Source organism: Natrix helvetica (assembly GCF_964273705.1).
Source record: "Natrix helvetica genome assembly, chromosome: 13".
NCBI classification, from domain to species: domain Eukaryota; kingdom Metazoa; phylum Chordata; class Lepidosauria; order Squamata; family Natricidae; genus Natrix; species Natrix helvetica.
This window is the reverse complement of record NC_138557.1, coordinates 1,902,334-1,928,705: the sequence shown is the minus strand read 5'-3', so window position 1 is coordinate 1,928,705 and position 26,372 is coordinate 1,902,334. Positions and strand designations below refer to the sequence as shown.

General features: G+C 47.2%; 1 protein-coding gene across 3 annotated transcripts; it reads left to right on the top strand.

Annotated features, from left to right (window-relative positions):
* The first annotated feature begins 5,027 nt into the window (after nt 1–5,027).
* On the top strand, nt 5,028–25,109 carry MICALL2 (MICAL like 2). Of its 3 annotated transcripts, XM_081965862.1 has the most exons (19): nt 5,028–5,304; nt 5,623–5,766; nt 11,644–11,692; nt 14,126–14,267; nt 14,987–15,180; nt 15,533–15,654; nt 16,465–17,127; nt 18,088–18,338; nt 18,843–18,915; nt 19,816–19,955; nt 20,271–20,426; nt 20,596–20,660; nt 20,828–20,951; nt 21,266–21,356; nt 21,592–21,665; nt 22,504–22,618; nt 23,380–23,426; nt 24,065–24,245; nt 24,339–25,109. In XM_081965862.1, exons 1-18 carry the CDS (start codon nt 5,162–5,164, stop codon nt 24,067–24,069), a joined length of 2,598 nt encoding a protein of 865 aa, XP_081821988.1. In that variant the 5' UTR covers nt 5,028–5,161; the 3' UTR covers nt 24,070–24,245; nt 24,339–25,109. The 3 variants fall into 3 exon arrangements, with proteins under 3 accessions (XP_081821988.1, XP_081821987.1, XP_081821989.1); XM_081965861.1 differs by lacking the exon at nt 24,065–24,245 and having other exon boundaries at nt 5,030–5,304; XM_081965863.1 differs by lacking the exons at nt 5,028–5,304; nt 5,623–5,766; nt 11,644–11,692; nt 24,065–24,245 and adding an exon at nt 13,705–13,757.
* Nucleotides 25,110–26,372: the final 1,263 nt, after the last annotated feature.

Sequence of the window (26,372 nt, the reverse complement as noted above, 5' to 3'; positions counted from 1 at the left end):
TAAGACAATTAGCAATTATGGCTTAATAATTATGCCGGTGTAATAACTGTCCTATTGTATCATAATGAAATTCTTAATCGTTGCTAGGCATTTATTTAGCTTTTTTTTTTCCTTCCAGGGCTCGGGTTCCTGGAGAGGAGCAGGAGAAAAAGAGAAGGAAGGAGAGTGGAGGAAGAAGAGAAAAAGGGGGTGAGAAGGAGAGGGGGAAAAACCACAGCCTTAAGAAAGAGAATGGAGATTTTTGCCCACAAATCTAGGGCAAAGGGGCAGGGAGCTTACACACCATTTGAACCCATGTGCAAGTTGAAGAAAAGGCTTTGCTCTTTTGAGAATCACAGCTAAATAATACTCCTCAACTCACAGGCACAACTGAGCTCAGGGAGGCTAAGCGAGACCGTTGTTAAGTGAGCTTTCCTCCATTTATTACCTTTCTTGCCATAGTCGTTAAGTGAATCACGGTCAGTGTTAAGCGAGGGACACGGTTGTTAGGCGAATGTGACTTCCCCATTGTCTTTGCTCGTCAGAAAGTCGCTAAATGGGATCACATGACCCCCCCCAGGACATTTATGCAGCCATCATAAATACAAGTCAGTGGCCAAGCATCCAAATTTGGATCATGTGACCATGGGAATACTGCAATGTTCGTTAAGTGTGAAAAAAAAGCCACAAGTCACACAAATCTCAGTGCTGTTCTAACTTTGGTCACTGAACCAAACAGTTATAAGTGTCCTACACCTGTACTCAAATTGTTTTTGCTTCGCACAGGTCGCTTTTGGAAAATGAGGGGAGCCAAATGTCAACTCATAGAGTTGCCATGGTGAGGAAAGCGGGAGGAGTACCTTCCACGCATACCTTCAGCTAGAGTTGGATCTCAGATTATTACAGCAGGCTTGTGAGGGGGCTTCTGGTTGGAGAATGTGGTCTCTGACACAGACTGAGGCTTAGATCTGGCTGCATTAGGGTATTGCTGAAATGGTGCTCCTAATAAATGACTGGTTTTCTTTTGAAACTTGGCTCGAGGCTCATGAATCAATTAGGGCATCTTTCGGAAACCTGACAATAAGTCAAGGACCTGCCTGTATTGAAACATGTACATAGGACATGAAAGCAGCTATGGCTTGTGAGCGCAGGAAGACTGTAGCCAAAAGGAGAGAGAACATAGAAAAAAGGGAAAAAAATCTCCATTCTTATGAAGAAAAAAAACAAACCACAAAATCGAAGGAGCCAAACACACTGAGCCTTCTCAGTAAGAATTAAAGCCCAGAAAATTAGGAATTGTGGTCTGGAGCCTCCCTTTTTTCTTTTTAAATGAATGTAGCTTTAAAACTTCACCTACTTTACACCAGGAAGTTGGGCTGAACGTATTCTCCTTGTAAAAGAGACTGATTTGGAGAAATCAAGACCAGATGCCCAGTTTTAAAAGTTTTGGAATTTTGGAGCAAAGGGTAGAGGCTCAATTTCCTGTGTTCCTAGTTGGTTCAACTTCTTTCATTATTAATTTTCTAACCTCTGCATCTGTTTGTCTCGCCAATTCTACCATAAGTCCCATATTGAGTAAGTTTTCTCCTTTCTCCTTTAAGTCCCATCGTTTACCTGCCCACTTTGGCACATTCTAATAATTTCTTTATTACCATTTCATCTGTGGGTGTGCTTCCGTGTTCCCAATTTTGTGCATACGTGATTCTAGCCGCTGTTATTACGTGTAACATTGAAAAATATAATTATTTTATTGTATTTCCCTGGTAGTAGGTCTAATAAGAATAATTCTGGTTTTTAGGAGGGGAAAGGGGCTCAATTTCCAAGTGGGACTTCTGCTCATTTTAAAGGCTTCATTCCCTTTAAAAAAATATTTTTTTAAAAAAATTAATTCAATTTAAAGTTAAACGACCTACCCCAAAGAGGTTTTCTCTTGCTAAAAGAAAACAAATGGAACTAAACTCTGGTCTATTTTGGAGGCTCAGGAAGGGACCAAGGAGAATCTCCTGTCCGTAGCACTTTCAAAATTGGATGCCAAGCTGGGTGACATTTTCTCCCAAATCAACCTTTTTCCTTTCACAAAGCCTTGGTTGGTCTTTGGCAGAAGCTGTCAGCTGCCAGTCGGCTTGGCCTCATCATATTAATTTAGCTCCCGCATCAGAGCAGAAGAGGTTAATTGGTTCATATTTGAGGGTGATCTGAAGCCAAGCATCCACTAAATAACGATTCTGGTTTATTACTGGCCCACAATTTTACACACACACACACACACACACACACACACACACACACACACACACACACAGGTTTTTAATTGCCATTTCCTTGATCATGATTTGCAACGCAAATTTCAGAGACGGGGGCAATCTTGAAGAAGGGAGAATAGAATAGAAAAATGGAATAAGAATAATAGAATAGAATAGAATAGAAATGCAGAATAGAATTTAATACTGAACAGAACAGAATAGAATACAGAATAGCATAACATAACATAGAATAGAATTCTTTATTGGCCAAGTGTGATTGGACACACAAGGAATTTGTCTCTGGTGCATATGCTCTCAGTGCACATAAAGAGAAATAAAATAGAATACATTCATCAAGAATCATAAGATAACAACACTTAGCAATAGTCAAGGTTACTTATAAGCGAATGGGCCGATGCTAGGCTGGAGCTGGCCTTATAAGGCGGCCCAAAACTTGCAAAGGTTTATTGGTTAAGGCCAGTCCTGAGCTAAAACCTCTGTTGAGCTTTCCTCCCAGGTCTTCTGCCCAGCTCTCTGGATTTCCGAGTTTTATCTGAGCGCCGGCAGATGTGACAGTGGCTTCCTTCCCTCGGCCAGAAGGAAAAAGTCTTGGCTGCCCATCTATTTTCCGTCAGCTGCCGACATCCTATTTATTATCCCCGTTGTAGAGCAACATATGGTAAATCCTTATTACAAGAGATTCCTATAAACGGCGTGGAGGATTAATAATGCATTTATAACACAACTTTGCTTTGGTATGAAGTGATCTATAAACACATAATAAATGTTTTATCGTGTTTTTGCAGCCTGTTATAAATGATGAATGGGCCGGCTCGGGATGGCCTATCAAATATTCATGCCGCATTGTTTGCGCCTGGACTGTTTGGGCATCCATTAATAATCCAATGAATGGGGCTGCTTTACTAGAAAAAAGGAAGGAAGGAAGGAAGAGAGAGGAAAGAAAAAAGAAAAACCAAGAAAAACGAAGAGAGGAAGGAAGGAAAAAGGAAGGTAGGAAAAGGAGGGAGAAAGGAAAAGAAATAGAAGGAGGGTGGGAAGAGAAAAAGGGAGAGAGAAGAGAGAAAAGATATATGAGAAGAAAGGAAAGAGGAAGGAAGGGAGGAATAGAAACGGAGAGGGGAAGGAAGGAAAGGGAAAGAAGGAAGGAAAAGAAAAGGGAGGGAAGAGGAAGGGAGGGAGGAAGTTTGGGATGGGGCCTTTCCTAATCCTTACCCTAAAGTAAATAGGCTGCCCAGTGTCCAGTAATTAGAAGGAAGAGAAGATGGTGAATTATTTGTAAGGCTGGTTATATATTAATGCATATTATCCATAGCATGCCCATAGAAACATCATGAATATATTATATGGCATGTATTATTAATCCTTTCTACCCAATTTATAGCCAGCCGCTCTTCGGAAGGAAGAGGGGACAGGGCCCAGGCAGGAGGCGAGGCTGGCCTGCAACCGTCTTCTGGGCTTTTTCGGACATTTGCTCTGAATGGGAAAAATCAGGGTCTCCGTCCCCTCTTGATCCATTGCTGTGGCTCTTGGCTCCTTGTCTGCTCCCAGCCAAGGAGAGGAGCCCCCTTTTCTTATTCTCCATACATTGTTTTTTATTTATTAAACTTATATGGCGCCTCTCAAGAGACTCCGGCTGGCTGATTTATATGTTGGGTGTGTGTGTGTATTTATATTTAAGTGTTACGTCAAAGCACCTGGTATGCCCAAATATTTCCTTGGCTCAGTTGATAAGGGAGGAGAGCTTGTGGCTTAGAGGCTAATACAACTGCCTAACATGTAAAAACAGCCCAGGTTCGAATCCCAGCAAGGGTATGGCTAGCCGAATGAGAGCTAAATAGCTTGAAATCGATCTATACTAGTCTCCCTTTATTTATCAGCACAAATGCAACATTATACACACACACACATACCCCTCCTTCTTTCTCCCCCCCCTCCTCCCCTCTTTCTCCCCCCCCCTCCTCCCCCATAGTAAGATGTGGACTGTGCCAGCAATATATCCTAAATAATAAGTAAATAGCAGCTTTGCGTGAACTTCCCCAAATCTTTCTTTCCAGAAATTCCCGGTTCCTCCTCTGGAGCCCCTTGTGCACTTGGGGCTCAGCCACCGGAGAATTGGGGTGCATATGGATCCAAAGGCCAAATCTTTTTAACTCCTCCCCACAATCCCTTTTCCCTTCTAGCCCTGATAGTGTTACCTAGTTGGGTCATGAAATGTTTTGAAGAAAACAACCCAGCCCAGGGAGCATCAAGGACCCCACAATATTATTATTATTCCTCCTCTTTCTCTCCACAATCCCCATTCCCTTCTAGAACTGATCATGTTCCCTAGTTGGGTCATGAAAGGTCTCCAAGAAAACAAGCAAGCTCCGGGATCCTTTTTTGCAAAGTATTCCGTTCGAGGTGTGTGTGGTGGGTCAAGGTGCTTTGCGGCGGACCCTTAGTGGAGGCGAGGGGACCCTCCCCAATCTGGCTCTCCGCCTCTTTTGGCCCCAGGACTTTTCAAAGCCATTTTTTTACAGCTGCGCTCCAGCAAACTGGTCTGCCCCGCCCTTCCCGACCCCTCCCCACAAGTCCCTCCTCGGGCATCCCCCCGCCCGGCTTCAGAAGACGGGGCTCGTCTGGATGCCCTCTAGCTGACCCAGGTCGGGTCCGGGTAGTGCGAAGGCGGCCCGCCCGCCTGCTGCGCCCTTTCCCCCGCGTCGGAAGGCGGAGCCGGCGCTGCTCGGCCGGGCCCCGGTCGCTCCCGCCCCGCCGCGGCCATTGGCGGCTCTTCCCTCCCCGCAGATCCGGAGCCTGCGGGGCTCGGCTTGGACAGCGCCCGGCGGGGCGTTTGGAGAGCTCCGCGCGGCTCTGGCTGTCCGTGGAACGCCGCTGCTTTCTCCTGCCCCGGGCTGCAAGGGATCCTCCCGCCGGGGGAGATGCGCGCTGGGCGGCTGGATGGCGGGCGGGGCCGGCCCGGGGGAGGCTCCCAGCTGCGCGGCGGCCCCTCCGGCCAGGAGGCGAGGCCAGGCGGGGGCGGCGACTTGCGGGAGGGAGGTGTGAAGCTCCCGGCGGGCGGAAAGTAAAGTTGGCGCTGCCCGCGGAGAAAAGTTTCTTCTTGTTCTTCTTCTTGTTCTTTTCCCTTCTTCTTTCTTTTTGGGAAAGGGGGAGAAACCCCGGGAAAAGGCCGCAGCCCCCTCCTCTCTTTTCCCATTCAGCCCGGCGCCTCTCGCTGCCTCGTTCCCACTCCTCCTTCCTGCTTTTCTCCCCATCCCCTTTTCCTGCTCGACCCCCTCACTTCTCTTCCTTCCTGCTTTTCTGCCCATCCCTCTTTCCTGCTCGTTTTCACCCCTCCCCTTCCCCCGCTCTCCAATACCCCCTCCCCCCCATCGCAATTCAGGATGTCGCCCACCCAAGCGCTGCAACTCTGGTGCAAGCAACAGTGCGAGGGCTACAAGGGCGTCTCCATCACCAACATGACCACCTCGTTCCGGGACGGGCTGGCCTTTTGCGCCATCCTGCACCGCCACAGGCCGGACCTCATGTAAGTAACCCGGGGGGGGGGTGTCCCCTTCCTGGGAGGGGAAGGGTGGGAAGAGGGGAAGGAGGGGAGGAGGAGCGCTCGTTTTTTTCTACGTGGAAGTTAAGGGGAGCTTCCAGCTCCCGAGGCAGTCTACCCCTAGAACCTCAAAAGCTGGAGATCCTTGGTCTGTCATGCTCTGTCTTGGCAGGACCGATGTCCAGGCTGTTGGGCATCTCCCAGAGGAATCCTGCGGAATTCAGTGGGGGGAGCTCCCAGTTTGGGATAAACCTTTGCAGAAAGGTGTGTGTGTGTGTGTGTGTTTGTTTAGGTGTGGTTTGATGCCACATAGCTTCACCAAAGAACCGTCTGGGGGGGGGGGGGGCAGGGTGTATTTAGGAAGGAGTTTGCATTGGATTTATGCATCTCTTCCATTTTATTTGGGTCTCGCCTTTATTATTTTTTGAAAAGGATGCATTGAAAAGGTTTGCCTGGACATTTTCCTCAAAGGGTTCTCAGAGCACTTTTGGTGGTGTCCTTTCTATGTGTGGCATCCATGTTTCCGTTGGCTTTATTTTGCTTTCTGAGACGGCCAAGGATGAGAGGAGCTGCTCAGATATTGCGTGTGAAAAGTCAGGTCCCATAAACAGTTTATTACAATATATAAATTATGTTCCTTATGCATGTGATCCTTGACCTTTGAACCTTGCTCTGTGCGGTGGAAGCATTTTCTCTGGCAAAAACATAATTAATAAATTAATTAATAAAGCAGACTGGGATTGGCCTATCGGACCCAACCTACGATGAACTCTATATATGTGGATGTTATAGATATATAAAATAAGATTGTATTTGATAGATAGATAGGATAGATAGATAGATAGATAGATAGATAGATAGATAGATAGATAGTTAGATAGATAGATAGATAGATAGATAGATAGATAGATAGATAAAGAGAGAGAGGGAGAGAGTTAGAGAGAGTGAGAAAGAGAGATATGATAGATAAATGGATGGATGGATGGTTGGATGGCTAGAGATGATAGATAGATAGATAGATAGATAGATAGATAGATAGATAGATAGATGATAGATAGATAGATAGATAGATAGATAGATAGATAGATAGATAGATAGATAGATGATAAAATAGATAGATGATGATGATAGATAGATAGATAGATAGATAGATAGATAGATAGATAGATAGATAGATAGATAGATGATAGATAGAATAGTAATTGTTCTGACACCAATCTTGTAAAACAGACCAATCAGATTATTGCTGGATCCAAATATCCCCTCTGAACGTTGAGTTTTCCCAGTTGTAACCAAGTCCAGTATAATAACACCCATTATCTGGAATAGTATTTTCCCTTAAATAACAATTTTAAAAAATCAGTTAAAGTTTAAGAGCTAGGAAGTACTTGTCATTTTTTACACGTTCTACGTGTGTCCCCTTCGCAATAAGAGTCAGACAGAAAAGTCATTTATTTCCCAATTCCCCCCCCCCCCCATTTCACCCACCTGACGTCATTCTCCGTGCAACCACAGAGTCAAGAGTTTGTGAGCAAGAGGCAAACTCTGCTGTGGCTGGACACATATTTGTCACTTCCTTCCATGTGACTGACTGACCCCAATGAAGAGAGGACCATCCCCCAGTGGAACGCTAAGACCGTTGGGAACAAAGCCCCTATTCTTATCTCCAGTTCCTATCTCTTTACGAGAGCCATGGAGTTTCTTTCTTTCTTTCTTTCCCTTTCTTCCTCCTTTTTTCTTCCTTTCTTCTTTCTCTCTCTTTTTCTTTTTCTTTCTCTTTTTTCTCTCTTCCTTCCTTCCTTTTTCTTCCTTTCTCTTTCTTTCATTCTCTTTCTTTCCGTCTTTTTTCTTTCTCCCTTCTTTCTTTCTTTCTTTCTTTCTTTCTTTCTTTCTTTCTTTCCTTCCTTTGTTCTCTGCATCCGTCTCCCTCCCTCCTTCTGTCTCTCTCTTTCTGCCTCTTTCTATCTTCCTTCCTTCTTTCCTTCCTTTCCTTTCCTTCTTTCTCTGCATCTCTCTCCCTGTCTCTCTCTCTCTCTCCCTTCTTTTCCTCCCTCCTTTTGCCTCTCTCTTTCTGCCTCTCTTTGTCCCTTCCGTCCATCCTTTTTTTCTTTCTCTTTCTTTTTTATACAAAAAAGGAGTAAGAAAAAAAGAGGGGAAAAAAAACAGACCCAAAACACAAACACACACATCAACTACAGGAAAAGAACAATATTTATCCCAATGGGGAAATCATTAAACTTGGATGCCATAAAATAACATTTAATCACGGTTGATGTGGTTGAACGCGTCTTATCTAGAACAACCTTTGGCACATGGAAAGCCAGCCACCAATTGCTGGGAGGGATCTAAATCGATTAAAATTAAATTAAATCCCCAGCAGAATTCTGACGCAGTGTTTTCCCTTGATGTGCTAAGTTTCTGCATTCAGGGATGGATTGGAGTCTCTTGGTGGGAAGATAGGCAGCAAAGAAATTGAATAAATAAATAAATAAAATGTATCTCTCATGAAGCTTTTGGAAGGCTAGAAAGTTGGCAGAAAACTAAACCGTGATGACTTGCTGGTACTTTTCAAAATGCAGTTCATAATATTTGGGTCGAGATATGATCAGGGGAAAGTCCATTGATCAAATGTGGCACCTTCTAAATAATTTTGGGTTTAACTAGGGTGAGTTTTTCTAGCTTGTCTTCAGCCCAATAAAAGCAAAGTCACATCCAGAGACGGGAAGATGGAGAGGATAAAATAGGGGAAATTAGAGGAAGCCAAGCATGGAAGGGGCAACCAGCATTTCTTTAAAAAAAAACGTTTGACTTGTTTTATAACTTTAGAATTATAAGCTGCCCAGAATCACTTGATGGCCCTCTAGAGAAATGGAATAAATAAACAAAAATTGATTTTCTCAGATCTTCAAGGTTATTTTGTGGTTTTCCTGACTTCAGGAAGGTCTCCCAGAGAGATCCAAAAATTCAACATGGCCACCACGGCGGTCTGATCCAAGCCCTGCCCACTTTTTATGGGCACCGTGGACGCCATCTTGATGTTTTTGACCTCTCGGCCCTGCCTTGGGAGGCCACCCAGTCCTTAACGCTTCAGACCATCACTGCTTGTCTCGGCTCAATGAAAAACAACCGGAAAGTCCCTTGTTCTTGTTTGTCTTGAAATAAAAACATTAATTTCAGAACAGATGTTTGCAATGACACTTGGAAAGGCGGGTTTAAAACAAACAAGGGTTTGTCGGGGATGGAAACGCTCTGCAGTCTCCCAGCTGATGTTTAGACGTCTTCCGCTAACAGGCCTGACAACTGTTGGCTGTTTGCATTTAGATGTGACAACGTTTGTGAGCCAAACAGGCGAGGCAGAGTTGGGGTGGGGGCAGGAATGGAGCTGATCAGTGGGGGGTTTCCTCCCCTCCTTCAAATCTCATCGCTGTCATGTCTGCAGCGAGCAAGGCTGGGGGGAGCCCACTCCCCTCATGTCTTCCCGAGAGTTGTGGGTCAAACTGGAGCGAAATTTTCAGCAACCGGTTCAGGTCTCATCAACGAAGGGTCTGCCCCATGCACCACTGGACTTGGAGGTCAGAATATCTCCTGGGCCAGTGTTGGTGAACCTTTTTGGCACCGAGTGCCGAAACAGGAGTGCCCGCGTGGGGGGAGGAGCAGTTCCCTGGTGCGCATGCGCAAGCTGGGAAGCCGATCTTCCGGTTTCCGCTGTGCGCATGTGCACCAGTCCCCTGAGCTTCTGGTTTGAAGTCTACTTGGCCTGTGCGCATATGCTCATGCCGGAAAGCAGAAGCTCAGCTTCTCAGCACACACATGCATGCCAGGGGAGCTGCTCTTCCACTTTCTGGCACTCCCATGCACGCAAAGACCAGCTATCTGGCACACATGTGCCCACTGGAACCCAGGAGAGCAACCGGCAATGGCTGGTGTGCCCAGAGAGATGGCTCTGAGTGCCACCATCACGGTCCTAGGCTGAAGCTCTGTGGACAGAATGCTTGCTTGTGAAGATAATGTGGTGGTGCCAACACCTCTTGGATGTTGGGAGGTCATAATTAGCTCGTGTGCATTGGGAAGTTACAGGCATGTGCATAAATAAATCAAGAATGTTGGGTTTGTTTTCCTTACCTGGAGCAACCTGAGGTTGGTAAAAGAAAGAGCTCAAGAACTTCGGGTTGGTTGTCCTGGGTTTTCCTTATCTGGAGCAACCTCAGATTGCTCCAGAAGACCAAAAGACCGACGTTGCCAATCTTCCAAATTCTTTCTGGTGAATTTCTGGCTGATGTGAGATTTAAATCAGGGCTTCATGGCCCACTTGGCTTATTGTCAAGTCGCAGGGATGTGCCAACTCCTTTCGACAGAGTAGCTGGCTTGCTCCTTCTGTATTGGTGGAATCGCCCTGAACTTCGGCTGGAAAACTTACGGTTGTAAATATTACTCACTTTTGGACTGGGTCTCCCTGCAAAATCCTGAGCCCCAAGAATTCAGTACGACGTTCTTTCACATATGCATACATTTGTTCCCCGTTGCCTTAGATTTATTGTTTACAGCACCAAAACCCAGGCTGGAAATTCCATCTCTCCCCAAATTCCTACTCGCCCGTCATCCAGGTGTATCTTCCAGATTATTAGCCAAGAGGTATGACTGATCTTCTGCAGGCGTTTTCCAGAATTCTGTTGAATTGTTTCTGCCCTCTTCACAGCCTGTGTTTAATTTTTATTTGCATGAATGCTCTTGCAGCAAAAAAAAAAAAAAAAAAAAACCCCAGTCTATATTGCCCAACTCTTTGAAGTTGGATCTTTAGTTTTTCCTCCTATTAACACAAGGAGATTTTAATGCCACAGGAGGAGAATTTTCTTGGTGGTTTTAATAGCTCAGTTCACACTTGGGAGAACACCAGTCAGGTCAGTTTCTCCCTCCACGATGGGATTTAGGATACTTGCAAAAACATCCCTTTTAGGCAGTTGTGATTATGGGTAGAATTGTCTCCCAAATCCCTGATTTCTTTGTGGATGGATGAGATTTCCCAGAAGGTAGATCTGGATCTTAGAAACTTGCAGCGGGCGTGTGGAATTGTTGATTAGAAGTTGACACTGGATCTCTTTTTTTGAAACAGCCGTGTAAGGGCAGGTAGATTCCTGCAGGATGAGATAGCCGAACTGAATCACGACTGTTACAGGAGAAATTTTCATGTGGTTACAAAGGGCCTAAACTTCAAAAACATTCAGACTTACAGAATAGCAGAGTTGGAAGGGACCTTGGAGGTCTTCTAGTCCAACCCGTTGCTCAAGCAGGAAACCCAAGGCCATTCTGAACAAATGTCTGTCCAATCTCTTCTTAAAAGCCTCCAGTGATGGGAGTACCCACAACTTCTGGTGGCCAGCCGTTCCACTGGCTCATTGTTCTTGCGGTCAGGAAATTTCTCCTTAGTTCTAGGTTGGATTTTTTCTTCTTCCATCCATTCCTTCTTGTCCTGCCTTTAAATGCTTTGGAGAATAGGTTGATTCCCTCCTCTTTGTGGGAGCCCCTCAAATATTGCAAGGCTGTTATCTTGTGTCTCCTAGTCCTTCTCTTCCTCAGACTAGACATACCCAGTTCCTGCAACCATTCATGGTACGTTTTATCCTCCAGTCCCCTAATCATCTTTGTTGACCAAGTTTGTCTTCCATCTTCATAAGGAATGTAAGTTCCAGGAAAGGAGGAATGATAGGGGAAAACATCCTAAAATTCCGAATATGCTGCATGCTTTGATAGTGGAAAAGCTGTCTTGGGAGGCTAGGGAGAAAGTTTGGCCTGGCAGGCACCATGGTGAATCCTGGCCTGTTGTTACTTCTTTCTCTATAACTTTTGATTTTCTTTCTGTTTCAGAGATTTCACTTCCCTGAGCAAGGAAAACGTCTTTGAGAACAATGCACTGGTAAGGTGGTTTTCCCTTCTCTTTCGCTTCCTCTTCGTTTCCCTCGAGGCTGTTTTTCCTCCAGTCCTTTTTTCTTGTGCACCTTGACCTCAGGTAGATTTGATCAGAACAAGCAGCTCATAAAACAAATACTCAACACCCTTAACTTTCCTTTTTGAAAAAAAAGAGAAAGAAATAGCCATTTGCTTGCCCTGCGTAGGATTACTCAATTTTCCCCTGGGCTTTTCCTCTTTGTTTGCAACGTTCGTGAGCTGTGTTGGTGGAGCAGGCTAAATATCTGGGATACTTGGGATACCCTGGATATGGACGGGGATCCAGGTTAGAGGACTGGAGGGAACCCCAAAGTCTATCTGGAAGAGGCCAAACCTTAAAATGAAGGGGGAGATCAGGTGGATTAATCTTGAAAGTGAAGTCACTTTCGCCTTTGGTTCATGGCAGTCTAGAAAAACCAGTTTGGCAAGGTTTCCAGCACTTGTCAATTTGCACGGAGGGAAAGTTGTCCTAAGGCAGTGGAGGCTAACGTTTTACGAAGCGAGGGCTCATGCATCCCCTGCAAATGTGCCCCACCCCCGTGCATGCGCAGACCCCTCACACGTGGCCCGCCCCCGCCCATGTGCGGCCGAAACCTGAAGACCAGCTGGCGGGCATACATGGCGGAGCTGAAATGGGGTGACGGTCTCACCTGCCATAGGTCCACCATCACAGTCGTAGGGTGAGGACCTTTTGATCAATGTCTGCACACACACACACACCCAAAGCACCAGCAGCAGCTGACACCCTGAACCCCGTTTTGGCAACGGCACAGCTGCTGGGGTGGGTTATCGATCTGGATCGGAGCAAGTTGACGTGGAACGATGGCTGGTGATTTCCCTTGTGCTAGCTTCTGGCGTTTTGTGGCTGTGCGGCGTAGCTTTGCTCCATCCAGGTGGCCCACAAGCGGCTGTGATAAATAAATAAATGTAATTTGGGTGGACGGGAAGGTTGTGAAATATGGTGGTACGAATGTAGGTACTTATGGAAGTTTAAGTTCTGGAATGCAAGTTTTTCAAGGGGAAAGAGTCTTGATGCATCTGTCTATCATCTATCCATCTGCCTATCTATCTAACTACTTATCTGTCACCATCATTTAATGATCCCATAATCCCTTGTGGGGTGGAGTCTGGGCTACTGGACGGAGCTAGCAGAGTGTTTAATGGCCGGATGCCCTTCCTGTCACCAATGTGGAGTTGTGTTCAGCAGGTATATTCTCATTGTGCCCAGAGAGAGAAATATCTGCCTCTACCTGGGATTGAACTCACAGCCTCCTGATTGTGAGGTGAGAGCTCCACCTCTAGGCTACTGCACCACTCTGTATCTATCTATCATCTATCTATCTATCATCTATCTATCTATCTATCTATCTATCTATCTATCTATCTATCTATCTATCTATCTATCTATCTATCTATCTATCCATCCATCCATCCATCCATCCATCCACCCACCCACCCACCCACCCACCCACCCATCCATCCAGCCATCCATCCATCTATTTATCTTTCATTTATTTCGCTATCCATTTCATTATCGCTCTATTTCCATCTATCCATCTCCCTCCATTTTTCTTTCTCAGTCTCTGCCTCAGTTTCTCCATCCCTGTCTCCATCTCATCCTCTTCCATTCTTCTCCCATCTCCATCTCCTATTTCCTTCTCCCTCCCTCTGTCCCAGTCTCTCCATCACCTTCTGCTCTTCTTCCAAGGAGAACAGGTCAGCCTTAGCAATTCCTCCTCCCTCTGTTTGTCTCGTCCTCCCCACAACTCTGTAAAGCAGATCAGATTTCCAATGATTCCAGGAGCCTCCCTGAAAAAAATCCATGATGGGATTTAGATCGACGTCCTTTTACCCCTGGCCTTTTCCCACTCCGCTGGGCTCCCTTGTCCAGATCTGGCCGCCTCCTGAAATGCCTTCCCCCTAGAAACCAGATCCTCCTCCGTCCCCCTTCCTTACTCTCTGGAAACCTGAGATGCTGGGATGTGGAGTGCCTGGGAAAGCCAATGGTTGCGAGGAAGAAAAGACTCCCAGATGTGGGAAGGAAGGAGACTTGGACCACCCATAGTCTCTATGCCGGGTCCAACACGCCAAGCGTGGGTCGAGGGCCGGAGGAATGGAATGTCCTGGGGAGGGAGCTGGGCCTCCACGTTGAGTTTCCGTGGCCTGGCCAGGCTTCAACTCCAGGCTTGGAAACGAGATTTTTTTTCCGACCGCACCAAAGAACCTTTCTAATGAGGACTAGAGGTCTTGATGAGGGACGTAATGGCTCACTGGCTAAGACGCCAAGACGAAAGGTCGGCGGTTCGAATCCCTAGCTGTCCTACAGAACAATTTGGGCACGGATCTCCGCTTGGTTAAAGAGAAGGAGATCATCTAAAACGTCTCTGTTCGCATTTCACAGGCTTTCCAAGTTGCGGAGAAGGAGCTGGGCATCCCCGCTTTGCTGGACGCAGAAGATATGGTGGCCCTCAGAGTGCCCGACCGGCTGAGCATCCTCACTTACGTCTCCCAATATTACAATTACTTCCACGGCAAGTCACCCAGTGAGTATCTCTCTCCCCCTCCCTCCCTCCCTCCCTCTCTCTCCCTCTCTTTTCTCTCTCCTCTCTCTCTCCTCTCTTTTTCTCTTCTCTCTCTCTGTCTCTTTCTCCTCTCTCTCTTCTCTCTCTCTCCTCTCTCCCTCTCTTTTCTCTCTCCTCTCTCTCTCCTCTCTTTTTCTCTTCTCTCTCTTCTCTCTCTCTGTCTCTTTCTCCTCTCTCTCCTCTGTCTCTTCTCTCTCTCTCTCCTCGCTCTCTCTTCTCTCTCTCTCTTTCTTGCTCCCTCCTTCCAGGTTTTGGACTGACGTGAAGTCCTGTCCACACTGGGAGGGCTCCTGTGAAGCCTCTGAAAAATTGTAGAGGATGGGAAGGATTAAACAAGAACAACAACAAGGAAAAACCCAAGATGCAGCCAGCTTGACATAAATCACGGAGCAGTCCTTCTCAAGCAGGATAGCTAGAGATGGTGCTTCCAGGGGCAGAGGCTGTGTTACATCCAAGGGCTTAGAGGGCAGCAAAACTGGAGTGGTAATTGCTGAGACAGTTGGAGAGGAAGGGAAGGGAAGGGAAGGGAAGGGAAGGGAAGAGGGAGGGAGGAAAAAAGAGGGAAGGGAGGAAAGAAGGAGGGAAGGGAGGAAAGGAAGGAAGGAAAGAGGGAGGGAAGGGAGGAAGAGAGGAAAGAAGGAAAGTTTCTTGGCATCTCAATTCTGCTCCTTTTCCCGCAGTTGGGGGGATGGCTGGAATCAAGCGCCCGGCTTCCCAGCCCATTGAGCAGCCGACCGAGAAAAAAGTGGTCCCTGAGCCGAGAGCCCCGGGTTCAACCCAGCAGCCAGCGAGACCCCCTCTTCCTCTCGAACCCAAAGCGGAGCCAGCTGTGGTGGGGCGCAGGATGGGGATGGAGACCTCTCCGACAGTCGAAGTACGTCACACCAGCCTTTCGTCACCCTGGAGGCTGATTCTCTCTCTGTGTGTTTATGACAGCTGGGTATTTCAGAATAGAACCTCCATGGATCAACAGAGTGTATCTTAGGGAGGTTTTTTTTTTAAAAAAAGGAAATTGGCAAAAAAAAAGTTGCAAATTGTGATGATACGGTTGCAGAGTGATGCCTCCGGTCATAAATGCGAGGCTAAACTAATCAGAAGGGAGAAGGGGCTCCGCTGGGGAACTGCTTAGAAATCCCTTAGTAAAACAGGGGAGGGTCTTTTGGCTTGATGGAGGGGTGTGTGTGTGTGTGGCTCCTTTTGAACCCCTGTTTCCTCCTGCCTCCCAGAGACGGGTCTTAGCCGAGAGGAACAATGCCCAACCGAGCAACTGTGCCGTCTGCGGAACTCACGTCCACTTGGTGCAACGCCTCCTGATGGACGGGAAGCTGTATCACAGGAATTGCTTTCGGTATGGGCCTCGGGAGGACTTGACACCCCACCCCCATGCCGTGCTTCAGGGGTCTGGTTTGGGGAGGGGCAAGGATGCTGTACGGATTGGGTGGTCTCTAACGCCTGCGGTGGCCCAGCGTGTCTCAACCTCAGCCACTTTGAGACGGGTGGAGTTCAACTCTTGACTTTATAACCTCATTCCCTATTACCCTAATGGCGAACCTCTGGCACATGGGACCCAGGTGGCATGCAGAGCCCTCCCTGCGGGCACACGAGCCATCGCCCCAGCTCAGCTGCACCGCGCATGCGCCTCCCACCAGCCAGCGGATTTTTGGGGTCTCTGCCGTGCATGCAGGGGAAGCGGGGCACATGTGTGAGATGGCACGCATCCTTGAGCAAGCGTAGTGGTTATGCACACACGTGCATGGGGGCGGGGGAGTGTGATGCTCCTCCCCCCCGGCCCTTTTTGGTCCCAGGAGGCTGCAGGGAGGCCTGCTAGGCACATGCATCGTACATGCCAGCGATGCTTCCGCAAGCTTCCCCAACGCTCCAGCTGCTCGGCGGAGCATCGCGCAGGCGCTGTATGTGCCATGCGCATGCACGGAAGCACCGAAGGCTTTAAAGGACAGGTAAGGAGCTCAGGGGGGCCCTCCGGAGGACCATACCCGGTGCTCCGGAGCGTACCGCCTGCAACCCACCTCTGTCGCAGACCCATGTTCAGGGGTGTCGCGCACACATTGCATTTTGGGTAAGGGGACACAAGGAGAAAAAGGTCAGCCATCACTGCACTCTTAGACGGTCACGATTTGTCCCAAAATTCCACCTCCAGGTGCAAAAAATGCTCCAGCACTTTGCAGAGCGGGAACTACAAAGCGGGGCTCAGCCCCGGAACCTTCCTTTGCAACCGCCACGCGGGAGCTGACTTGGCGCAGGGTCCTCCTGCCCAGGAGAGCCGGACGGAGAAGAAGACTGCCGCTTCCAAGACCCCTGCAGGGAATTGTGGGAAGGGGCCGGGACCCACGTGGGACGCCTCGCCGGTGCCCAAACTCCGTAAGGCCTTCCAAAGCAACGTGGCTCCCCAACCAGCAGCCGCTCAGGAACCGTCCAATTCCAGGAGTCCTAAATCCAGCAGGGTCTCCCCAAGTCCGAACTTCCCTCGGCTGCACCCTCCCACCCCAACGCCGGACCCACCCGGGGTTTCCTCTTCGACGGAAGTGCGCTCCAGAATCCAGCAGGCGCGGGAGAAGTTTTTCCAGGCTGATCCGGGCACTTCTGACTCCCCTGCGAGGAAAGCGGAACCAGCAAAAAATCTCAGCTCTCCTGTCCAGCCTGCCCAAGTCCCTGAGAAAATGCCCATCTCTCGAACTCAGGGCTCCGTCAGTAGCAGCGACAGCAAGAAAGACGAAGCCCGGAGCATCATTCAGCGTGTCTTACCAGGACCACAGCCGGGAGGGGTTGGCGCTGCAGTGCCCCGATCTTTGACATACGACAGGTGAGCCTTTGCTGTCCTATTTTTTCCCGTAACAACAGCCTTGTGAAGTGGGTTAGGCTGAGAGAGAGAATGATTGACTCAATATCACCTAGCCGGTTTTCACAGTTAAGGAGGAACTAGAACTCACCGTTTCCTGATGATTGGCCCATAGTCACCCAGCTGGTTTGGGGGGCTAAGGTGGGACTAGAACTCACATTCTCCTAGTGACTGGCTTAAAGTCACCCAGATAGTTTTCTTGGCTAATGCTAGAACTAAACTAGACTAGAACTCACCTTCTCCTGCTTTCTAGCCTGGTGCCTTAACCACTAGGCCAATCTGGGTTTCCTTAAATTGCAGATTTAACTTTGCAAAAAGGGGAGTTTGTGGGGTGGGGTGGGGGCAACATACCCTGGATTTGGCAAAAGTGCAACTTCTCATTTTGTTGCATAAATTCAAACCCAGAAGCACACACAGATAACTGATGCAGCTGGATTCATTAACTTCTTTAATATGCATAAGACTAAATGAATAAATGTACAATACCAGCAGGAGGTTCTTCCAAGTAAGCACAAGGCAAGAGAGTTACAAGCAAACACAAGCAGTTAGTTTCATTTCAGCAGACAAGCCCAGGCAGGCTGCTAGTTTACTTCTCAAGGCAGCAGACTGCTTTCTTAAGTTTCTGTTTCAATTCTCTGCACAGACTCAGATCTGTTTAAGCTCCCATTGGCTGACTTAGTTGCTGTGCCTATTCATTGGCTGGCCTTGTTCCCAGGTCTTTCCCAGTCATGAATATTTTAGCACAACTTTATCTCTGGTGGATTGATTTGGTATGGAATCTGTTGGTTATAATTTTATTTCTTTATTAAATTAATATGCTGGAAGAGGGCCGTTTTGGAAGTCGCTTTCCCATGCCTTGCAAGGGGGCCAGGCTCGGTCTCTTCTTAAGCCAAGAAGCTAATAACCATCTCTTCCTTCCAACAGCCCATCTTCTCCGGCCCTCTCTGGTTTGCGGGGTCTTCAACTCCAGAATCCCCCAGCTAGCAAACCCTTTAACAAGCCAGCTTTTGCAGACACACCAAAAGGGACAGAAACATCACATCCGGTTGTGAATCTGCCCAAGGATCCTAGCCACAAATGGGGGGTCAGAGCTGATCCCCAGAACAAAATCAAGGATGGGTCCATCGGCACATCGGCCGACGCTGGACGTAAATGGGACCCCAAGGTGGTTAAAGGTAGGAAGCAGCCATCCCGGTGATGGGTTGGGTTCAAATCATGATTTAAAATCCACAGAGAGTCAATTGAATGGTTTCAAACCTAATTAACAGCCCAAAGGAGCTTTTTTTTCCCCAAGAGGCAACCTGGACTGAAGAAGGAGGACCCAGAATCTCCATAAATCCTAGTTAATGTTTAAACTGGTGATTCTCAACTGGGATGACTTTAAAATGGGTGGGCTTCAGCTCCCAAAATTCCCCAGCCAGCTGTGAGATGGGACGGATGGAAGCAGCAATCCAACCCAATTCCCTTTCCTTTGTGAAAGCGATCCATCTCGGTTTGTTGACTAAAGAAACCTCGGTTGTGTAAGCTGCATACGTTAAAGCAGAATCGTGGCGATTGCTCATCCGCCCCGTAATTCACTTCACCCCGCGTGATGGCTGGATTTTCGGGAGGAAGAGGAGGAGTGCAAACCTTGAATGCTGGTTTAATGCTCCACCCTCCTCTGCCTGTTTCTCACTCAGTGAAAGGTGCCCTGGGGGCAGAAGAGAAATCGGAGAGCCCGGAAGACTGGAGATCGAGGTTGAAGCCGGTCAAGTGAGTGCTAATTAAGAGAGGGAAGGCAAAATACAAGGGGTCCTCGACTTACGACGGTTCAAAGTTATGACAGGCTTGGCACAAGTGATTTACGACCTGCCCTCGCCATGAAGACCATTGTAACATGAACAGCCATGGGGTCCCAATTCAGACAAGGGTCTTGTAGCCATGGGTCTGCGATGGGCCATCTTCCCAGCCAAGTTTTGGCCAGACAGTCAATTGGGAAAGCTGGATTTGCTTAACCACCGTGTGATTCGCTTAATGACCATGATGATTTGCTTTACAAATACTGTAAACATGGTTCTAAAATGTATACTAATCAGCATTAAATGAAATTTCATTGCATTTAGCTTCCAAAAGATAACCATTATCTTTTGGCAACCACATAGAATCGAATAGCATAGCATAGCATAGAATAGAAAGAATAGAATTGAATAGAATTAATAGCATAGCATAGAATAGAAATAATAGAATAGAATAGAAATTAGAATAGAATAGTTTAGAAATAATAGAATAGCATAAAATAAAATAGAATAGAATAGATTAGAAACAATAGAATAGAAATTAGAATAGAATAGAATAGAATAGAAAATAGAATAGAATAGTATAGAAATAATGGAATAGAATGGAATAACAGAGTTGGAAGGGACCTTGGAGGTCTTCTAGTCCAACCCCCTGCTTAAGGCAGGAAACTCTATAGACCACTTCAGACAAATGGATATCCAACCTCTTCTGAAAAACCTCCAGTGTTGGAGCCTTCACAACTTCTTGGAGGCTTCCCGTGGTTTTGATTCGGTTTGATTTGTGGAGTCTGGTACGGGGCTGCCAGATCCTGCCTTCCTTGGCACACAATGTTGGTTAGGGCCTTTCCATGGCAACAGCTTCTCTCCTTTTCTGCAGACCCCCCCGCCAGGACGAAGCCAAGATTCCCCCCAAACCCACAGGTGTTCACAAGGTGGAGATCAACGTACAGGTGAAACCGGGACAAAAGGACAGCGGGCCATCTCTCTCAGTCATCTCCCCAGCAGTTCCCAATTCCGGTACGACCAAGACCTGCTTTGACGGGATCTGGGGAATTCCCATAAGAACGGTGGCGGTTTTATTTCTCCTTTGGGCTCCCAAAACCTTTCAAGCAAGACGCTAGTCCTCATGAAGGGGAGAGAGAGCTCTGGATAGCTCAGTTTCCTCTATTTCGGCCTGCTAGTTTGAGCCCTCTCTGTGGTAACTTTGTCCAATCATGGGCATGTCCTCCACGAGAAGGATCTCGCACATCGGGATAGCTGAAAGATGAATTTGAACTCAAGTCCTCGCTCGTAAGCTGGGTTTTCTCTCCTTTTTTTTTGTTCCAATGATAGCACCACTGGCTGTTCAACCACAGAAGAAGAAGAAGCTGTTGGTGGCACATCTGGATGCCTCCAGCAGCTGGCAGAAAGAGAAGGTGCCGTGGGAATCTCAGCCAGCTACAGCCAAAGCAGAGAAATGGAGCACGTCCAAAACAGTGGTTGCTCCCGGTCAGTTTCTCTCATCGTTTCCATGATTAGACGCTGAGTCTCTGGCATTGCTGGACTACAGTTCTCATCAGCCCCAGCTAGGAGAGCCCTTGCTGAGGGATGCTGGGAATTGTAGTCCCGCAACATCTAAAAGACCTTGGACAGCAATTTTCCTGTTCTTTGTTTTCAGCCCAGCCGTCCTCTCCCGGAACCTTCTGGAAGCCTCTGAGTGAGCAAGTGATCTCTCCCACCAAGGTAGGCTCTGGATTCCAGCTGAGCTGCCGGCCTACCTTGCAGGGTTGTTGGGAGGCCCAACGTTTGCTTTCGGTGAAAGAAATGTCCTTCTGGGTTCGGCTCCAAGGCGTTCTACCGTGAGCCTCAGGGTTGTGTGTGTGAATTGCGTGTCTTTTGACGCCTTTCAGCTCCACCCGGATTACGTCCCCGAGGAAGAGATCCAGAAGGAAATCCGGCAGATTGAAAGAGATCTGGACAAGCTGGAGCAGAAGGGGATTTCCTTGGAGAAAGAGCTGCGGGCTTGCGAGGGAGGTGAGGGGGCCCTGGCCAAATGGATAAAAGCCCAAAGAGAGTGATTTCCGGTCTTCGTTTGAAAAGAGTTTTGAAAACATCCAAGTTTCTAGTCCTCGTGGAGGCCTGGAAAGCAGAAATACGTGGCTTCTGCTTTTTTCATTCTTGAATGACGAACAAGATGAAGAGAAAGTTTTCCAAATTAGGCAATTTTTCATCCGCAGAGGTGCAGGGGCTGGGTTCTTTCCCCACCTGGCCTACCTCACAGGGCCAGTATGAGGTTCTTGGGGATGGAGAATGCCCCCTTTGACCTCTTTCTTGGATCTTTTGTACAGATGATTCCGAAGACGCCCTGTTTGTGGAGTGGTTCAAACTGATCCACGAGAAACAGATCTTGCTGAGACGGGAATCCGAGCTGATGCACAAGTGAGTGAAACTGACCGGGGCATGGCATCTGGGCAGCCAGTCGCCGACTATATAGGATTTGGGCTCACTTTTTAAGCCCAATAGACCAGGACTAGGGGTTATTACTCATTACAGGTAGTCCTCATTTAGCGGCTGCCTTGTTTAGCAACCATTTGCAGTCCTTTAGTGACCGCCTTATTGGACAGGCCCCGGGTGAGAATCTGAATCCCTTAAAGTAAATGTTTCTCTCCTGCAGGATAAACCAGCAGAAACTGGAAGTAAAGCAGTGTGATATTGAGACGGAACTCCGGACTCTCATTGGCAAAGTTGGTGAGTATCCCATCCATTCTCTTAAGATTATAGATTAACAGAGTTGGAAGGGACCTTACAGGTCATCTAGTCCAACCCCCTACTTAAGCAGGAAACCCTACACTAAGCATCCTCAAACTACAGCCCGTAGGCCGGATATGGCCCACCAGTGCAAAGTATCTGGCCCATGGAGTGGTGGGATGAAAAGCAGCTGGCAGCTTGTAAAGAAGAAGCTGGCAGCTTTAAAGTCTTTAAAAACAGCCTTTTGGAAGTTTTTCACAGCCATGAATCCATTAAAAGTTTTTAAAAGTCATTAAAAGTCCTTAAAAACAGCCTTTCAGATGTTTTTTACAGGTAGTGCTGGCTTGCAAAGCAGCTGTCAGCTTGTAAAGTAGTGTGTTAAAAGTCTTTAAAAATCTTTAAAAATGCTTTAAAGACAGCCTTTGAGATGTTATTCACAGCCATGTGATCCAGGGCCTGTGGGTGAGCAGGGAAGGGGCTGCTTTTAAAGTAGCACTTTAAAAGTGAGTGGGTGGCTGGGTGGGTGGGGGACATGTTTCCACGTCTCCTAGCTTTTTCAAAATCAAACGCAAATCAAAAAAAGTCGGCTAACACTAATTCAAATGCAACCACAGTATAAGGAGGAATTCTGAAGGAGAATTCACCCACTGCTTTGATTCTTCCCATGTATAAAGTACATCCAAGTCATCTATGTACCAAGTTTGGTTGAAATTGCTCAAGGCGTTCCAGAGTTATGCTGGAACACACACACACAGACACACACACACACACACACAGAGCCATATATTAATTACTATTTTTTAAAACACATAATTCTGGTTCTTCCCCCGCCGTCCAGATTACTTGAAGACCCCAAAGGAGAAGGCTCGGGAGAAGGAGCTCCTTGACTCATACTTGGACACGGTCAACAATCGGAACCAAATTGTAGAAGATCTGGATGAGGACAGACTCAGGTACAAAGGGACGGAGGGAGGCCCTTCTCTAGTCCTTGGTCCCCCAGGAAGCTTGGCTGAGGAATTCCGGGAGTCGGAAGTCCCCACGTCCTAAAGTTACTTAAAGTTGGGGGGACTCGGCTGAAAGAAGCCATCACTTGTGCCCTGCGGTTTGCCATTTTCCCATTTCTTCGGAAGTAGTTACTTTGAAAAAGTAACTTCTCGGCCTTATGCCTTTGGTAGGGATGGTCAACAGCCCTCTTGAGGAGGTTTAGAAGCTCTTTTGCCAAGTGAGGTTCACAGGTCTGGCTTTTTGGCAAGAGCCTTGGAGTAATTAGGGATGATTGTCAGCAGTTTCTGGCTGTGGTTGCGTTGTTAATTGTGAGGATAAGTTCCACTGGGCAGATGAGGCTGTGAAAAGCTGTTTGCTCATCTGGCAGGGGTCTTCCTTCTCCTAAAACTCTTAACTAGCTTTGTTTAAGGGGTGCGGTGGCTCAGTGGCTAAGACGCTGAGCTTATTGCTCAAAAAGGTCGGCGGTTCGAATCCCTAGTGCCGCGTAGTGGAGTGAGCTCCTGTTACTTGTCCCAGCTTCTGCCAACCTAGCAGTTCGAAAGCATGTAAAAATGCAAGTAGAAAAATAGGAACCACCTTTGGTGGGAAGGTAACAGCGTTCCGTGGACCACTAATGGTCACCGAGAGGGATGTTGGGATGTCTAGTTCAACATCTGGAGTGCCAGTACTGTTCCAGGGGTTGGACTATCTACTCTGTTTCCTTCTCTAGGGAACAGGAAGAAGATGAGATATTTGTTAACATGATCAAGAAGTTTGGTAAGTCTCAACCCTACATTTGGGTCAAGAATATTAATTTTATCATAATGCTACCATTTTCACGGCTGCTGTAACTTCAAACGGTTGCTAATTGTAAGTTGAGAACTATCTGAGTAGAATACAGAAGAGCAGAGTTGGGAGTGACCTTAGAGGTAATCTAGTCCAACCCCCTGCCCAAGCAGGCGCCCCTACACCATTTCTGACAAGTGGTTGTCAGTCTCTCCTTGGAAGCCTCCAGTGATGAAGCTCCCACAACTTCCCAAGGCAACTTCTGTTCCATGGGTTGATTGTTCTCCCTGTCAGAAAATTCCTCCTTATTTCCAGGTTGAATCTCTCCTTGGTCAGTCTCCATCCATTATTCCTTGTCTGGCCTTCAGGTGCTTTGCAAAATAGCTTGATCCCCCTTCCTCTCTGTGGCAACCCCTCAAATGTTGGATGAGTGCTCTCCTGTCTCCCCTGGTCCTTCTCTTCAATAGACTAGCCAGGCCCAGTTCCTGCAACCTTTCATTGTGTGTTTAGCCTTCAGTCCTCTAATCCTCTTGGTTGCTCTTCTCTGCACTCTTTCTAGAGTCTTCTGGTGGCAAGCTGTTCCACTGGTTAATTATCCTCACTGTCACGAAATTCTTTCTTATTTCCAGGTTGAATCTCTCCTTGATCAGTTTCCATCCATTATTCTTTGTCTGGCCTTCAGGTGCTTTGGAAAATACCTTGACCCCCTCCTCTCTGTGGCAGCCCCTCAAATATTGGAAGACTGCTCTCCTGTCTCCCCTGGTCCTTCTCTTCACTACTAACCATGCCCAGTTCCTGCAACCATTCATCGTATGTTTTAGCCTTCAGTCCCCTAATCGCTTTTAACTGTGGCCCTTATGTAATGACTGATAAATGGTTTAAAAAGCTATTTCTTCCCCACAGGTGTGTCTCGGAGCCCCCAGGAAAATGAAAAAAAGAAAAAAGTGTTTGGTTTTCTCCGAATATCAAAACCCAAGAACTGAATCCACCCACGGAGGGCAATGCAACCGAAGGAGCTTCATCACCTACAGAATCTATTTGCTGTTCGGATAACTTTGCTCCTAAGGCAGATAAGATTTTGGGCTGCCCTACAGAGGGGGGGGGGAATGGATGCAGAAGCAGAAGGCAATCTCCCAGGAAATCTAGCGATGCTTGGATAGAAAGGAGAAAAGCCTTGTGGGGAAATTATAGGCTTTGAATGCAACAGCCCCTTTGGCTTTTGAAAAATTGGCCAAAAATCGAAGTGACGTTTGAGCATCTTCAAATGAAGTTTTTCAGCAGCTGAGAAGCAAAGGGCTTTTTCTCTATCTGCCAGGAGAACTTGGGGTATATGACTGCCCCCCCCCATGTTTCCCCCCCTGGTAGGACTGCATCCTTTTTCCGAGAAGAGAAAAACTTCCTTCCTACTTTGGATCAAGCAGCAATAAATAGATTTCTTTCCCCCAAAGTTCCTGCAAGGATTTTAGGTGATCCCAGGGAGAAATTGCTTTCTGGACACTAGGTGGCGCTGTAGCTCTCAGAAGGCCTGTTTGCAAGCAGGGGGGGGGGGGGAATATTCTCAGGAATTTTCATGCAAAAGTCATCACAACATCCACTCCATGTGCTTCTATTTTCATGATTTGGAAAACCGGATTCACCCCAGAACCGGCCTGTGAGATGATCCAAATGGGATTTTTTTTTAAAAAAAAAAACACCTTTTGTACACTGTAATAAAACTAGAATGTTTTATGATTGACAGTTTGTGAATTTGGAGGAAACGGACAGTAGACGTCCAAACTTTTTGTAAAATCTAGATGTCAACTTCTGGTTGGACCAGAAGCTCAAAGGGCAAAGCCATTTGGAGGAGGAGGAGGAGAAGACGGAGAAGAAGAAAAAGAAGGAGGAAGAGGAGGAGGAGGAAGACCACATATTTCAATCAGGAGCCTCTTTTCATTAAAATGGTAACCTATTAAGGTGCTTGGAGGTGTCGGTACCTGCGTTGCTATGGGCAGGAGAGAAATACTTGAAATAACCTGCCAGATAACGGACTCAGAAAGGTGCAGTTGAAGTCCAGGTAGACCACAAGCACCGCTGAGACCCTCTAGCCATTAAAGCAGTCTTGGTGGACTTAGCTGGGAGAAAACATTGGATGGGATTCAGTTGGATTTGGTTCTTCAATAACTAGAGTGAAATTCTGCTTTGGGTAGGAGGAATAAATCTCCTTTTAGGACCCTATGAGAGTCACGGAGGTCTAAGGAGATGGAGGTAGACCTGAGCAGGAAACCATGGAGACATCAGACTAGAAGCTGATATTCATCCAAAAGTTGGTGCGTGACCTGAAACGGACAAGGGTTATGAGCAAACCCAATGCTGATAGAAAAACTAGACATTTGGGGCAGAAGAACCAGAGAAGGACGGGGGTGAGGACCAAGCATGAGGATTAGGGCTTTGATACAACCTGGTCTTCAACGATTGCCCCATTTGAGTCAACTGACAGGGTTTGGATGGGCCAGAACGATGGAAAGTGTGGCTTCTTGGAATGGATCTAAACCATGTGTGGAACACCAAATGTTCAGGAGACTTTCTTGAGGGACAGTTGCTTCAAAGTAAGTTGGCCAACGGAAGACCAAGCCCAACAAAGTCCAGGAAACCTCAAAACCTTGACCCAACCTTTTTCAACTTTCACACCTTTGCAAGGTGGTGTATGACCAAAGCCCCTTCCCTATTATTCTGAAGATTTTGGAGTTGGTGAGAGAGGCTGGTGGGCTTTCCCAGTATCTGCCGTCTGCTAAGGATCGTTTTTAGCCAAAAATAAAAAATAAATAAAAAATAAACGGAGAAGTAATGCTTGGCAGTCGAGAAGCAGCAGATGCTTCCTCCCCGCCTTTCGTTCTTGCCCTTCTTTTGTTTGTGTTCATTTTATGTGTGCGAGTGTGTCGTTTCAATTTAAGCAATGCT